The sequence below is a fragment of the Cydia pomonella genome, chromosome 24, assembly GCF_033807575.1.
Source record: "Cydia pomonella isolate Wapato2018A chromosome 24, ilCydPomo1, whole genome shotgun sequence".
NCBI classification, from domain to species: Eukaryota; Metazoa; Arthropoda; class Insecta; order Lepidoptera; family Tortricidae; genus Cydia; species Cydia pomonella.
The window spans coordinates 12787872-12803113 of NC_084726.1; the positions used below are offsets into that span (position 1 = coordinate 12787872).

The window sequence follows — 15242 nt, forward strand, 5'->3', positions numbered from 1 at the left end:
TTTATACTGAAAAAACTTCAAAATATAGATATTATTATCTCTTAGGACAAAAGATGCCTGTGATTTTGATTAATATGTGGCACAATATTTTTCTTTTTTGGTAAATACTAATTTGAAAACCTCACCCTAAAAAAACAAAAATGAAAAAATACAAAAAGAAATTCCGTCGCCGGGATTCGAACCCAGAACCACTAGCTAGAACTGGATCACTACCTACCAAAAACCGCCAGGCTAAACCGGTTGTCAATTTTAGTACTGAGATACAAACAGAGCGCCACTAGTATAAACGAACTTTTGAAAGGGACATTTTTTTGTATGGAGTTAGCGTTCTTCTCCTAGTGAGTATTATATTCTTTGCTAGGTAGGCTCATGGATTAGATGAACCATAGAGGTATAATAATATATAGATGAAATGGGGGGGAGGGGCAACAAATAACCCGACCAAAATTACGCAGGTTGTTTGTGGTTTGTTGTCAGGAATGTTAAAACGTGTTTTTAATTTTGTCGCATTGCGTATGTTCTGTCCCTCACGGGCGCACGCGTATAGCACATCTATATGAATATTATGAATACTAGGTCTATGACATTTTATTTCGCTGTAATGTGGCGCCGCCTATTTAATGTTTTCTTCCTTTTATTCCACACCATCCATATTTCGTCCGGGCCGACGATTATACGACGAGTAATGATTTGTCAATGCAACTGACGTAGCTATAATATGCATTTCCGACTGACCAATGATTTCTCCCATATCATTTGACAGAACGCAATGATAAATCGCAGTCAACTGTAAATGCTTAAGTCATGTCAAGAGTGCCAACATCACAGATTTTTATATCGATCTAAGATCCATACTTATTACCGTTTGTTATCTATGGTAAAGTCCATTTTGACGTTTGTGGCACGCAAAACTTTCAATTTTAAAATACATTTTAAATGAAAAAATGCCGATTTTCAAGTGTTATGAATGATTAAAAGTGTTATTCTAGTTATAAATAACTTGCTAATTGAATATTACCATGGCTGCAGCTATTGTAAATGGTGTAAACGAGCTTCAACGAAACCCGTTAAAATTGTACATACAAGACATCTTTCGGGCCACTAGAACTGAGCAAAACAAGTATATTTACGAAATTTTCGGATTAAAATTCAAGAATGTGATGCTACATGGAGTTGTGACTGCTGTTTATAATACTAACGCTTCAAAAACGGCCACGAACTTCGATTTAACTGATCCGACAGGCTGCGTTTCAGTTTATTACGATAGCACGAAGAATAATTTGAATATACCTTTGCCGTCATACAAGAAGTTGATACAAGACTTCGCAGATGCTTCAAGAAGGGGAGATGAGCACACTATGGTTATGGGTAGATTAATAAATGGCATAGAGAAGACAAAAACTAGTCCAATATTTTTTTCAACGGGAGACTGTATAAGTGTTGTTGGTGATATTTTTATCGAAGATTTAAAGAATACTAGAATGATTTCAGCCTATGAATGTAGATTAACTTCCATGGAGCGGGATCTAGTGTGGTTAGAAGAACTTAGGTATTTGTATGAGAAGTTTTATTTATGGAAAAATGAATAAAAGTGTATGTATGATAATGTATTTCTTTTACATATGTGACCGCGATCAGCAAAATGTCCCACTTTGTTGGTTGCCATAAGGACGAGATTTGCTTTTATCTTAGATTTGTTTGTAGAATAACCTGACAAGGCGTCCTTATGGCAAGCAACAAAGTGAGATGTTTTGCTGGCCACGGTCACATATACCCATTTAGCGCTAATCATGATGCATTGTCGTTTTGTCTATTTGAAGCATTTCATCTAAATACCGGGAAGCCTATGTTATTGGGTATGACCTTAGCTCTGTGGTAAATGTGTTAACTGACAGCTAAAACTTACTGGTACAGGTACTACTTGACAAACACACCCCATTATCAATGTTGAAATTCAATAAAAATAGCCAGTTTCCTCACGCACAAAACGGTCTCAGAGGCAGATTGCCTCGCGCGTATGCTCATTCTGTGTGGACCCGGCTAAATATGGTTAGCAAAAGTATCTACCATCATAGAGAAGTAAGTTACATAGAGTGCTCACTCCATACATCAGTTTAGGTACCAAAACGCTTATTATTTTCATAGACATCTAGCATCATAGGTATAGTTACCTGCAATAAAATGTTACACAACAAGGCTGCAAAAATATCTCACACTATTCTATTTGAACTATTTGTAGAGCTATAAAAGTGTGCCAAATATTTTTGAAGTCTTGGAAGAGTAACATAGTATTGCAGATATATAGACTACATAAAAACATCCATATCTCGTTAACTCGGGAACAAAATACGTGTTTTAAATAAACAAATAGGGAACAAATGTGCATCATTAATTTCATTCAAAGTATAGATATTCAAACAACGCCTAGTCAATTAAGGGCGTTGTATATAAAAATTGATACAAATCAGTATAAAAATAATAAAATTCTTAATGATAATAAGTAAGCTACAAATTAGTATTATCTGTATTGAAACACCGTTAGCCAGTTTCCCGAGGGTACAGCGACATCTATCGCAGTATTTGAACAACCATATCAGTCCACCAAACCAAAGCAATGTGAAATTCCATACATAGGTAACAAACCATGTATAATAAGTGTTAACGCATCAGCGGTCAAACCAGTTCCGGAGGGGTGAGGACTGCGGAGTATGACGTCACGAGCGCGGCGACCACTCACCGCGCAAACCACACACGGCTCTCAACTACCGCCTCATACATACCTAAATCCTTGTAAAATAGCAAATTAAACTAAGTAAACGTGAAGCAGGAGTTTTCTTGAAGAGTCAACCCCTCAGCTGAGCTGTTCGTCAATAACAGCTCCGACAAGTGGCGACCGTGACCGGACTGTACCAATGTCCACGTACCATAATCTAAAGGGAGATCGACGGGCGAGCGGAATATTCCATACGGATTGCAACAATTGCACCTGCATCCAGTGATCGTCATCGCAATTATACAGGAAAGTAGCCCATCCTATATTTTCCTTAACACCTGTGATCCATTCCCCTTAATTTGTGTGAATATAGTGCTCAGCCCTCAGCTTTTGTCTAGACCTTGAAGTGTTCATAATTCGTGATAAAATAATAATTAATCAGTGCTATAGCTATCAAAATCGCTGCTTATTCGTTACTGTGCATAAAGTTAAGAAAAGCCTATTTGCATTCATGAACTACGTAAATTGCGAGCATTAAATAGGTGTATCTACTCAGTGCGATAAGCGAGCGTCCATTTTGTGTTGCATCAGCTTTGCATAGCAACTGCATTTGTTCTGCATATATCTTACAAAATCTTATATTTCTTCATTTCATATCTTGCTTTAAGCTACCTTGATTAAGGTAATAAAATAACTACACATTATTTGCTATATACAATTCTCAGTACCTTAAATCTAGTATAACAAGAGATACGTTAAAAAATATATATTTTCAATCTTTTAGATAATTTAGATTATTCCCTAAATCAGGAAAATAGTGTGTTCTTTAAACTCAAACGGTCCTAACCGTGCATTCCAGTGATTACGAGAGTTCTGCGCTCATTCCTGTGCCAAGCTGTGAGTGTTGTCGTGCACGGCGTACGCCTCGCGTCATAGCTTGACGTGCACGTCACGTTACCTACTTCGCTGCAAATCAACGTGCCGGTGGACCAGTTGTCAAGACTTTTAATTGGGTTTGAGTGCACAAGTTATTCTATCTAATTATTTATTTGCCCTTGATTAAATTAGTGTTTTTAGTCTAGATAAATAACTTAAAATGTCAGAGGAAACTTTAAAAGAATTAATACGTCAAAGAGGCACCTATAAGGGTCGTGTAACAAAATATAAGGATTATCTTTCTAATATACAAAAAATGGATCGTTCAAACATAACTTCATTACAAATTAAAGAATTAAGTCTTCGATTGGCTAGATTACAAACTTTATTTTCGGAATTTGACTCGATTCAAACACAAATTGAAATGAAAAGTGATGAGTTAGATGATCAGATGGAAGAAAGGGACGCCATGGAAACGCAGTTAATTTCTCTCATATCAGCCACGCAAGAGATAATTGACTCTCATACAAACAATGATGACCGTGGTTCCGAGGGTGCACGAACAGCCCAATCGACTTTCGAGACGGGCCCTGTTAGTAAAATTCGTTTACCGACCATTTCTCTCCCGTCTTTTGACGGAAACTACTTAAAATGGTTGGAGTTTCGCGACACCTTCGACGCCATGATCCATGTGAACGAGTCCATTCCTGACATAAATAAATATCATTATTTACGCTCCTCGTTAGAGGGCAGTGCCAGTGTCGTAATAAAATCACTTGAATTTACAGCTAAAAACTACAAAACGGCATGGGAATTACTGTGCGAACGATTTGATAATAAAAATCTGCTTATAAATAATCACATGAAGGTGTGGGGACACGGCGCACCGACGACACGATGTGCACCCTACGGAGGCCGGCCGAGAAAAGGACGGGAACGTTGGCTCGCTTTATTTTATAGGCGCGCGCGAATGCCGCGGCCACGCGCCGCAACCTCGCGCCCGCGCACCTCACCCCGCGCGTCCCGCGCGGCTACTATTATTTATCACGCTCTTTCCTGTATATAGATATACCTACAACTACAAGTTCAACGACCGCAACGAACATACCTACGACAACATCGAGTACTACGCAACCTACGCTATCACCGAGTTTACCGACATCACAAGACACCAAAAACGACAACAACAACAACCAACAACAGAAAAAAGGCATCCTGAAAAGAAGAAACGGACCCGACACAACCACGACCACTCAAGTAAGCACAAGCACAACACGCCGAGGCCGCACTATTCGCCTGCCGGTACGCTTCGCTTGAGAGGGAGCCTGTGGGGACACGGCGCACCGACGACACGATGTGCACCCTACGGAGGCCGGCCGAGAAAAGGACGGGAACGTTGGCTCGCTTTATTTTATAGGCGCGCGCGAATGCCGCGGCCACGCGCCGCAACCTCGCGCCCGCGCACCTCACCCCGCGCGTCCCGCGCGGCTACTATTATTTATCACGCTCTTTCCTGTATATAGATATACCTACAACTACAAGTTCAACGACCGCAACGAACATACCTACGACAACATCGAGTACTACGCAACCTACGCTATCACCGAGTTTACCGACATCACAAGACACCAAAAACGACAACAACAACAACCAACAACAGAAAAAAGGCATCCTGAAAAGAAGAAACGGACCCGACACAACCACGACCACTCAAGTAAGCACAAGCACAACACGCCGAGGCCGCACTATTCGCCTGCCGGTACGCTTCGCTTGAGAGGGAGCCTGTGGGGACACGGCGCACCGACGACACGATGTGCACCCTACGGAGGCCGGCCGAGAAAAGGACGGGAACGTTGGCTCGCTTTATTTTATAGGCGCGCGCGAATGCCGCGGCCACGCGCCGCAACCTCGCGCCCGCGCACCTCACCCCGCGCGTCCCGCGCGGCTACTATTATTTATCACGCTCTTTCCTGTATATAGATATACCTACAACTACAAGTTCAACGACCGCAACGAACATACCTACGACAACATCGAGTACTACGCAACCTACGCTATCACCGAGTTTACCGACATCACAAGACACCAAAAACGACAACAACAACAACCAACAACAGAAAAAAGGCATCCTGAAAAGAAGAAACGGACCCGACACAACCACGACCACTCAAGTAAGCACAAGCACAACACGCCGAGGCCGCACTATTCGCCTGCCGGTACGCTTCGCTTGAGAGGGAGCCTGTGGGGACACGGCGCACCGACGACACGATGTGCACCCTACGGAGGCCGGCCGAGAAAAGGACGGGAACGTTGGCTCGCTTTATTTTATAGGCGCGCGCGAATGCCGCGGCCACGCGCCGCAACCTCGCGCCCGCGCACCTCACCCCGCGCGTCCCGCGCGGCTACTATTATTTATCACGCTCTTTCCTGTATATAGATATACCTACAACTACAAGTTCAACGACCGCAACGAACATACCTACGACAACATCGAGTACTACGCAACCTACGCTATCACCGAGTTTACCGACATCACAAGACACCAAAAACGACAACAACAACAACCAACAACAGAAAAAAGGCATCCTGAAAAGAAGAAACGGACCCGACACAACCACGACCACTCAAGTAAGCACAAGCACAACACGCCGAGGCCGCACTATTCGCCTGCCGGTACGCTTCGCTTGAGAGGGAGCCTGTGGGGACACGGCGCACCGACGACACGATGTGCACCCTACGGAGGCCGGCCGAGAAAAGGACGGGAACGTTGGCTCGCTTTATTTTATAGGCGCGCGCGAATGCCGCGGCCACGCGCCGCAACCTCGCGTCCGCGCACCTCACCCCGCGCGTCCCGCGCGGCTACTGTTATTTATCACGCTCTTTCCTGTATATAGATCTCTTTCTTACATTTCTCTAATTTTGTATAAATTACGCGCATTTTTGTAAATAAAGTCATTCAATCTTGTACATAGCTAAAAACGTCTTTCACTCCAAGAACCTTCTGATACCTGCCTACATGGTACCTACATCCCCATAAAGGCATTATTTAACATAGATCCGCAGACTCGAGAATCTCATCGGTCAATTCGATTTCTTATTGATCACATTACCAAAAACCTAAGCGCCCTTAAATCTTTAGGCCGCCCGACTGATTCATGGGATGACGTAATCATCTACTTAGTCGCAAGTAAACTCGATCCCACTACGTCAAGAAAGTGGGAAGAATATAAGGCTAACTTAACAGACTTGCCTGCATTATCCGAGTTCTTGAAATTCTTGCGCACTCGGGCCGATGTACTTGAAACAATGGTAGCTTGCAGGAGCGATAAACCAGCCGAAAATAAATACCTACAGCCTAAGGGTCTCCCCAAACTAGTCGACGCCGTTTCGGCAAATCGCGTACGGAAAAAGCTTTATGTCAACGCAATAAGAGCGAATAAGTCGTAAATCGGCTCGGCCCACGCGAAACGACGTCTTTCGACGGGAAAACGGCGTTTTGCCGTAAAGCTGTTCGCATTCGTACGACGCTGTTTGCAGCCTACCGCACACGTTCGCATTCATAAATCTCCTTATACCGCCGTACGGTGCCGGAAAGAGTTGAACGGCTCCGATCACGGCCGAGTACCTACGATAAGGACCGGTCAGAGCTGGCGGAAGCCGTTCAGCGTCTTCGACGGCCGAACATAGCTGACGACGGCCGAACAGAGCCAATGACGGTAAAAATGCTGGTAAGCCTTTTTTTCCATGCCCGTCTACGTAAAATATCCATCATCACAGGTTATTATATAACATGTAACAATTACCAAGGAAAATAATCTTACAGGTCTGTTCAATTTCAAACTCAGGTTGTTACTAACAACCAGTCTCCAAAAATGAGATTTACGATTGCCGATCACCCGCTGTCCTACATCTGTTCGTCGGACTCAACGGCTGTACGTGTGCTGTCTGACGTCTCGACAGCAGGACGGAGCACGGGAGAGCCGACCGTCGCTTTGCAACTGTTGCGATAGCAAGTCGCAGGCGATCGGGCGTCTCTACGGCCGCAAGGAGGATGAGACTGCTAAACGCAGGTGTCCAACCGCGGAGACGGTCGATCGGCTAAATGCGAATAGTGTGGTGTAAAACACTCGGCGAAAGCCGACTCCGCGTCGACTGGTTTGGGGAGACCCTAAGGCTACTAAGGCGTTTGTCGCTGCTGCAACTGCATCCCGCAAACAACAAACACACTTTAGTAAGGCGCCGCCGCCGCCAACGTGTCCGGTGTGCCACGGCGCGCATAGGATCTCGGAGTGTGTCAAGTTCAAGGACATGAACGTCGAAAGTAGGTCAAGCGAAGCCTCGAAGTTACATCTTTGCTTGAACTGCTTGAGGCGTGGTCATAACGTCGAACAATGCCGCCTCGGTTCGTGTCAGGTCTGTAAGGAAAAACATAACACATTATTATAATCAATCATTATCCTTACAGGCTGATAATAAAACAGCTGGCCCGGCGCCCGTCATTAGCGCGGCCAGCGCGTGCGCCGCGAACGCGATAGCGGATCGGGAGGTATTGTTATGCACAGCTTTAGTTAAAATAACGAACGTTGAAAATAACAAATCTCACATTATTCGAGCTATGTTAGATCCTGGTTCGCAGAGATGTTTCTTAACTGAACGCATGAAAAATAAGTTAGGATTCTCTAACAATAACAAAAAACCGGCTTGTGTGTACAGCTTAAATAAATTATCATTTAATGTCTCAGATCGATGTGAGCTCACTGTAAGTTCGTTAACGAGTCCTTATGAAGTTAATATTCGTTGTTTCGTCGTGGAGCATCTTATAGATAGCCTACCTAACAATTATGTAGATACCTCAAAATTAAACATACCTGCGGATATACAGCTGGCGGATCCTGGTTTTTATCGTCCTTCTGAAGTCGATCTGCTACTAAGTGCTGAATTTTTCTTTAGTATCACGACGTCGGATAAAATCGAACTCGGACCAAATAAGCCGGTTCTTCAATCTTCAAAACTAGGCTGGTTGGTCGCGGGGCCCGTAAGTGACGTTGATTCGGATGAGGACGAGATTGTGCGTTGTTGCTTTACGAAACAAATCTCACAAGATCTCACACGGTTTTGGGAGCTTGAAGAAATTTCATTACCGAACGTCACTAAAAGCGGGAGCGATAATATTTGCGAACAACACTTTTTAGATAACACGCGCCGTTTAGATAACGGTCGATTCTTAGTTAAAATGCCGTTACGTGAAAATCCGGAAACCGCACTTGGCGATAGTTTTAATATGGCTAAAAAACGATTCTTAAACTTAGAAACTAGATTAAATAAAAATCCAGTTCTTAAAAAACAATATTGCGACTTTATCAAGGAGTACGAAGAACTAGGTCACTTGAGTAAAATTGATAAACCTGACTTCGGTTATTACGCTCCCCACCACGCAATTATTCGTGACAGCGAAACTACAAAATTGAGGGTAGTTTTTGACTGTAGTGCTAAATCTAGCTCACAAAAGTCACTTAATGACATTCAATATATAGGACCCGTTATACAGGATGAATTATTTGACATTCTTATCAGGTTTCGACAACATAAATATGTTTTGTCCGGTGACATACAAAAAATGTACCGGCAGATTTTCTTGGACGAATCGCAGCGCCATCTGCAATTAATCCTTTGGAGGGACGATAAAACCAAACCGCTTGATGTACTTAGGCTAAATACGGTGACGTATGGGACCAGCTCAGCGCCTTTCTTAAGCGCTAGGTGTCTTGTACAGTTGGCAAATGAATGTCCCGACAAAATAGTGTCCGAAATAATAAAACATGATTTTTACTACGATGATTTCCTTAGTGGCGCTGAAAGTGAAAGCAACCTAAGGCATATTTACGAGTTAGTTAAAGAAACGCTTGCCTCAGCTTGCTTCCCTATTCACAAATTTAGAACAAATTGTCCACAAATTTTCGAAGATGACTGTACTTCAACTCAGTCATTAGACTTAAATAAACAAGCCAGCGTATTGGGCTTAATTTGGTTTCCTGATCATGATACCTTACAATTTTCAGTGAAGAGTTTGGTTTTGACCGTCGTCGAGGTTGGTCGGGTCCCGGGACGCCTCTGGGAGCCCTTTTGATGACCATTCTGTCGCCAGATGTGCGAACCGGACCGTATGGTTTTGACTGCGCGCATTTCTCGTTTGATTTTCGACTTTATTAAAATATCCCGAGAAACGCGGGTTTAATGTGTGTCGGTTTTATAATGTGTAAAATCACCGCGCATACGCCGAAGTTAAACCTCAGCGAAGCCAAGAGTACGAGCTGTACGAGTTACCCGGTGAGAGCTTTCCATTTAACCTCTAAGTAAAATTATGTTAATGTGCATAATTATGTCATGTTCAAGCAGGTAACAGTTGTTGTTTTCTTACGAACATCCTTGACTCTTGCCTCAAAATAGGTACAGTTAAAGACAGGTTAGTAAACGAACTCTAATGTTGTCTTTTAAGCATTCCAATTTCGTTCTAAATAAACGATTTATAGGGCTCGTACGAGGGACGCTGCATTATAAGTATTCGGCAAAAGCAAGCCAAGCCAAGACAAGCAAGCAATACGCAGGAGAAGTTCGCTTAAACAAAGAAATCAAAATACGAAACCCTACAAACGGTCATCCTATTATTAACTAACTGCAAACTGACATCAATACAGAGCTCTTTTTTATATGGTCCGACTTCAATGGTCCCATCCCAACACGTGCATTTGTGCAGTTGTAAAAAAAAGGGTACTTTCACCACACGGTGCCGGAGCGTCAGAAATATACCTAATAGAGATGCTGGTCTAGAGACTTCAAAATAAATACCAGACTGAATTGCAAACTAAAAGATACCAAGTAGGATCAGTAAAAGGAATCTTTGCATTACGAAATAGATTAGATACCTACCGGAATGGAAGAGGGTGTCAGGGGTCTCTGGTAGACCAAACTACCTAATAACATTCAAGTTTAACAGTCAATGGAAGTGGAATTCTACTAATAGTTTTGTGTTTTTATTATTGAATGTGTGTGTGTTTTCTTTAAGTTAAGTGATAGTGCAGTTCTGTTATGCTCAAAGTAATTATGTCGGTGTGCAAATTATATCTGTTTTTGTGTTTTCCTTGTGCTAGAAGTGTCTGTGTTGTGCAGTGATATAATCCAGATTTGTATGTCCGCTGAGCAACCAACCCCGTCGTGATTGTCTAAACTACTATCGAAATTTAAACGCGCAAGTAACGCATCTGGAGGGCCGTATGCTTGTTTGCCACCATTGTGGTATTAAAAAAACGAAAAAGGTAATACATAAGAAATCTATAGCGCAACTCAAGCAACTTGATTTACTTGTTTTAACACTGCCATGTCTAAAAGTGACCTGATGGCACCTCGCTAGAAGTGCTTAGTTTTGGTGCGCTTAAATTACTATATACCTATATATAAATTTGATATTTATGAATAAGGAAGAAATGTAAATATTTCTTCCGTGCTAATGACAGCGTTGTTTATTTTTTACTATTATTTTATATAAACTACCATTTTTATTGGATCGAGTGCTATTCTATTATATACGAGCCTGCCAGCCTTGCTTAATAAGTGCTATTACTTTTGGTTTATCATCAGTAACACAGTGCATAGTGGAGCTTGTCCTCGACCGTATAGTAAGAAAGCTAACGGTCCTCTTGGATACTCCTGCAACTATACAACCATTAAATAAAATTAAATATCTTGGCACTTATATCACCTCAGGTCATGACAGGGACGCCCAATATACCTATACGCGGGAGGACTCACTGAACCACGATATTCGGCACTATTACCCTGACCCTATTGGGAACACATATCCGAAATCAGAAGCAGCCTAAAGAAACAAGTGGAAAGAATATATAAACAACCGGAAATGGAAGGAATCAGAGCCAGAGGAAGCCGAAAGCGATGGCGGCACTAGCGGTAGGACATGTAATAAGGAGCTAGCCCTAGGTGACCTACCACGCTTTGATTAGCATCACGAATGAAGAAGAAATGACATTACGAATTAAGGATAAGATTATCCAGGCTCTTAAAGTTGTAAGAAACAAGAGGGGGGGGGGGGGACTTCATAAAAATAAAAATACAGCAGTCACATACCCTCACATTCCTTATACCAAGTATCTATTACACACCAAGTATAGTATCTATCTACCCCATGCTGACTTAACGATGCCTTGTATTCGGGTCGGCTAAAACTTTCCTGTCTCTCCTACTATCCTGACTGCAAACCCTACACTCCAGTCCTATCTACTGGGTGCTCCGGTGTCTCGGGCAGGCTGCGGGTGCCTACGGCGGAGTGGCAGGGGTTGTTGCGTAATGAGCCGGTGTGCGAGCGTACTTTGTTTGATTTCGCGTTTGAGGCTTAGCCGGTGGCATGTGACGCTGACATAATCCACCGACTCGCTGCCTCTTAGGTTGAATCAGCAGAGTCATGCGAACTTACAGTGCTATTTTGTATCAACATCGCCTCCCCCTTGTAGTCTCCCCTTCCTAGTCCTTGCTGCAGGATCTGCTGGCTGGAGTTACCCCAAGTATCAGTATCAGTATCAGTATCATGATACCTTACAATTTTCAGTGAAATTGGACAAAAATAGCTGAGCCATAACAAAGCGGGTAATTTTGTCCAATACATGCAAAATATTTGACCCACTGGGCTTGCTCAGTGCATGCACAATAAAGCTAAAAATATTGCTTCAAAAGCTATGGATTCTTAAATTATCTTGGGAAGATGAAGTACCAATAGACGTAAAAAAAATTTGGCTTAAATTTTTGTCAAACGTGCATGTTCTGGCAAACCTAAGGGTACCTCGACACGTTTTGTGTTCCAGTCCCACTTCAATTCAGATGCATTGTTTTGTGGATGCTTCTCAAACAGCTTATGCAGCGTGTGTCTACTTGCGGTCGACAGATGGCGCTGGCAATGTGGCTGTTAATCTTTTATGTGCCAAAACGCGCGTAGCCTCAATTAGATCAATATTGACTATTCCGAAACTTGAATTATCGGGAGCGCTATTAGGTGCGCGGCTAGCTGCCAAGGTCACTAGTGCATTGCGCTGTACTGTGGATCGCAAGGTTTTTTGGACTGACAGTTCCGTGGCGTTGGGCTGGATACGAAACAAACCAAAACTGTTTAAGGCTTTTGTATCGAATCGTGTTAATGATATACATGAATTAACTACGAGAGATTCCTGGCGGCATGTGCCAACTGCCTTAAATCCTGCAGATTTGGCCTCCCGAGGAGTCGAACCTGGTCAGTTGCCGGAACTGAGTTTATGGTGGCATGGCCCATCCTATTTACTGCATGATGAGAGTAGCTGGCCACAGAATATAGGTTCTATAGATACCAATTTACCTGAAAGGAAAAAGCAGAGTGACAGCTCAATATTTGCCATGATTAATATTGAGCAATCGCCCTTGATAGTGTTTGAAAATTATTCCAAGGTGAATAAATTAAAAAGAATAGTAGCATATATCTTTCGCTTTATTCACAACTGTAAAAACCCTAAAACTAAAATAAAAGGAACCTTGAAATTAGAAGAAATAAATAATGCATTAACCTACTTAGTAAAACTATCACAAAAACAAACTTATGCTACAGAATTATCTACACTTTTACAGGGAAAGAAGCTTAAAACTAAATCATATTTGTTACAGTTAGCCGTCTTTGTTGATGGCGACAGCGTAATTAGAGTAGGTGGTCACTTACAAAATGCCGATTGCAATTACGAGAAAAAGCACCCGGTCCTATTGGACGGTAAGCATCACTTTGCACGGCTCTTGATGGAAAGCGAACACCTACGTCTACTACATGCTGGCCCTCAGTTGCTCCTTAGCTCCATACGCGACGAATTCTGGCCAGTTGGCGGTCGGTCTCTAGCGCGTAGTGTCGTTCATAAATGCTTAACATGCGTACGACTTCGAGGTGAAGCTATGAAGCCACTGATGGGCAATCTACCTGTGGATAGGGTTACCTCGTTTTACCCCTTCCAGGTGTGCGGCCTTGATTTTGCGGGGCCCTTCATGATTTCCAGTAAAAAGGGAAAGGGTAACCGCATAACAAAATGCTACTTAAATATTTTTGTCTGCTTTGCAACTAAGGCCGTTCACCTGGAAGCAGTCAGCGATCTTAGCACTAATGCCTTCATCCTAAGCTTACGTCGTTTTGTGGCTCGAAGATGTAGACCGCATACAATTTATTGCGACAATGGCACTAACTTTGTAGGGGCAAATAACGAATTAGCCAGAATGCTAAGATCCGCTCAAAATTCAGTTTATGAGTTTGGCAATGAGGAACACATAAAATTCATTTTTTCTCCCCCCTACTCTCCTACTTTCGGTGGAATTTGGGAAGCAGCCGTTAAATCGGCCAAATTCCACTTGAAGCGAATTATGGGTAATGCTAGTCTGACGTTTGAGGAGCTGAGCACGTTATTTTCTCAAATTGAGTCGATCCTAAACACCAGACCTCTTACTCCTTTCTCGTCAGACCCTACTGATCTTTCCCCTCTGACTCCAGGGCACTTTCTGGTGGGGCGGCCCATGACTTCACTGCCGTCACCCCCCGTTTGTCTTAAAAACCCTGATAGGTACCAGAGGATCGAGCAACTGCGCCAGCATTTCTGGCAACGATGGCGGAACGAATACTTGGCCGAGTTGCAGCAACGTACCAAGTGGCGCCAGAGGCAGAAGGAACTCAAGGTTGGAGACCTAGTGGTGTTCAAGGAGGAGAACACCCCGCCACTCAAATGGAGGCTCGGGAGAGCTCTACACCTCTATTCAGGAGCTGACGGAGTCTGTAGGGTAGCAGATTTCACCACGCAGAAGGGCGTGGTCAGAAGAGCGCTCAACCGAGTGTGCCCCCTCGCCTGCACGAACGATCTTGAAAGCAGCAGCTTTCAAGGGGGGCAGGGTGTTAACGCATCAGCGGTCAAACCAGTTCCGGAGGGGTGAGGACTGCGGAGTATGACGTCACGAGCGCGGCGACCACTCACCGCGCAAACCACACACGGCTCTCAACTACCGCCTCATACATACCTAAATCCTTGTAAAATAGCAAATTAAACTAAGTAAACGTGAAGCAGGAGTTTTCTTGAAGAGTCAACCCCTCAGCTGAACTTTTTTTTAAGCGAGCTTTGAGAAAATTTATTTATTAGTAACTTTTAAGCTTATTAATAATATGTTTTACCAACCTCCTATACAACTTATTATTTATTACGTCAAGAAATTGATTTATATCCTCTAACTCTTCAAGTGGCATATGTCGTCTTTGAGTCGTTGGAAATGTTGGAATTTTGATTTTATTTTCGCTTTCTCGGCAAATGGTGGCCACATTTTTTCGTTTAAGTGATAAAGCATAATAAAACTATGTGACAAAGACCAAAAGTTGGGGAATCAGTAGGACAACAATAGTAATATACTGATTTATACATAAATTAATTGGTTTAATAGAAAACACAATTCCCCAAATGAGGGCGCCACTGGACACTGGACGATCGATGCAGTCTTAAGATTGAAAAGCTTAAAATTGGCACTCCTCTCTCTCTCTACACTGATATCAAAACTACATATTATATAGGTATTATAGTTAAAGAGATATATGTATATAAGCCAC

General features: G+C 42.9%; 2 protein-coding genes across 2 annotated transcripts; both read left to right on the forward strand.

The window, feature by feature from the left end:
* Positions 1 to 590: 590 nt before the first annotated feature.
* Positions 591 to 1606, forward strand: LOC133531133 (uncharacterized). Its single transcript, XM_061869256.1, has one exon. It carries the CDS (start codon positions 1020 to 1022, stop codon positions 1587 to 1589), a length of 570 nt encoding a protein of 189 aa, XP_061725240.1. The 5' UTR covers positions 591 to 1019; the 3' UTR covers positions 1590 to 1606.
* An 876-nt stretch (positions 1607 to 2482) lies between these two features.
* Positions 2483 to 14581, forward strand: LOC133530859 (uncharacterized). Its single transcript, XM_061868914.1, has 4 exons — positions 2483 to 3726; positions 8055 to 9677; positions 13622 to 13676; positions 14148 to 14581. The coding sequence occupies exons 2-4, from the start codon at positions 8205 to 8207 to the stop codon at positions 14579 to 14581; spliced, it is 1962 nt and encodes a 653-aa protein (XP_061724898.1). The 5' UTR covers positions 2483 to 3726; positions 8055 to 8204.
* Positions 14582 to 15242: the final 661 nt, after the last annotated feature.

Excerpts from the sequence above, each read along its gene's own strand:
- LOC133531133 (XM_061869256.1), top strand. The coding sequence starts at position 1,020 with ATGGCTGCAGCTATTGTAAATGGTGTAAACGAGCTTCAACGAAACCCG.
- LOC133530859 (XM_061868914.1), top strand. The coding sequence starts at position 8,205 with ATGTTAGATCCTGGTTCGCAGAGATGTTTCTTAACTGAACGCATGAAA. Across the intron at positions 9,678-13,621 it reads TGGTTTTGACCGTCGTCGAG|GTGTGCGGCCTTGATTTTGC; the intron begins GTTGGTCGGGTC and ends TACCCCTTCCAG. Across the intron at positions 13,677-14,147 it reads TTCCAGTAAAAAGGGAAAGG|GGCACTTTCTGGTGGGGCGG; the intron begins GTAACCGCATAA and ends CTCTGACTCCAG.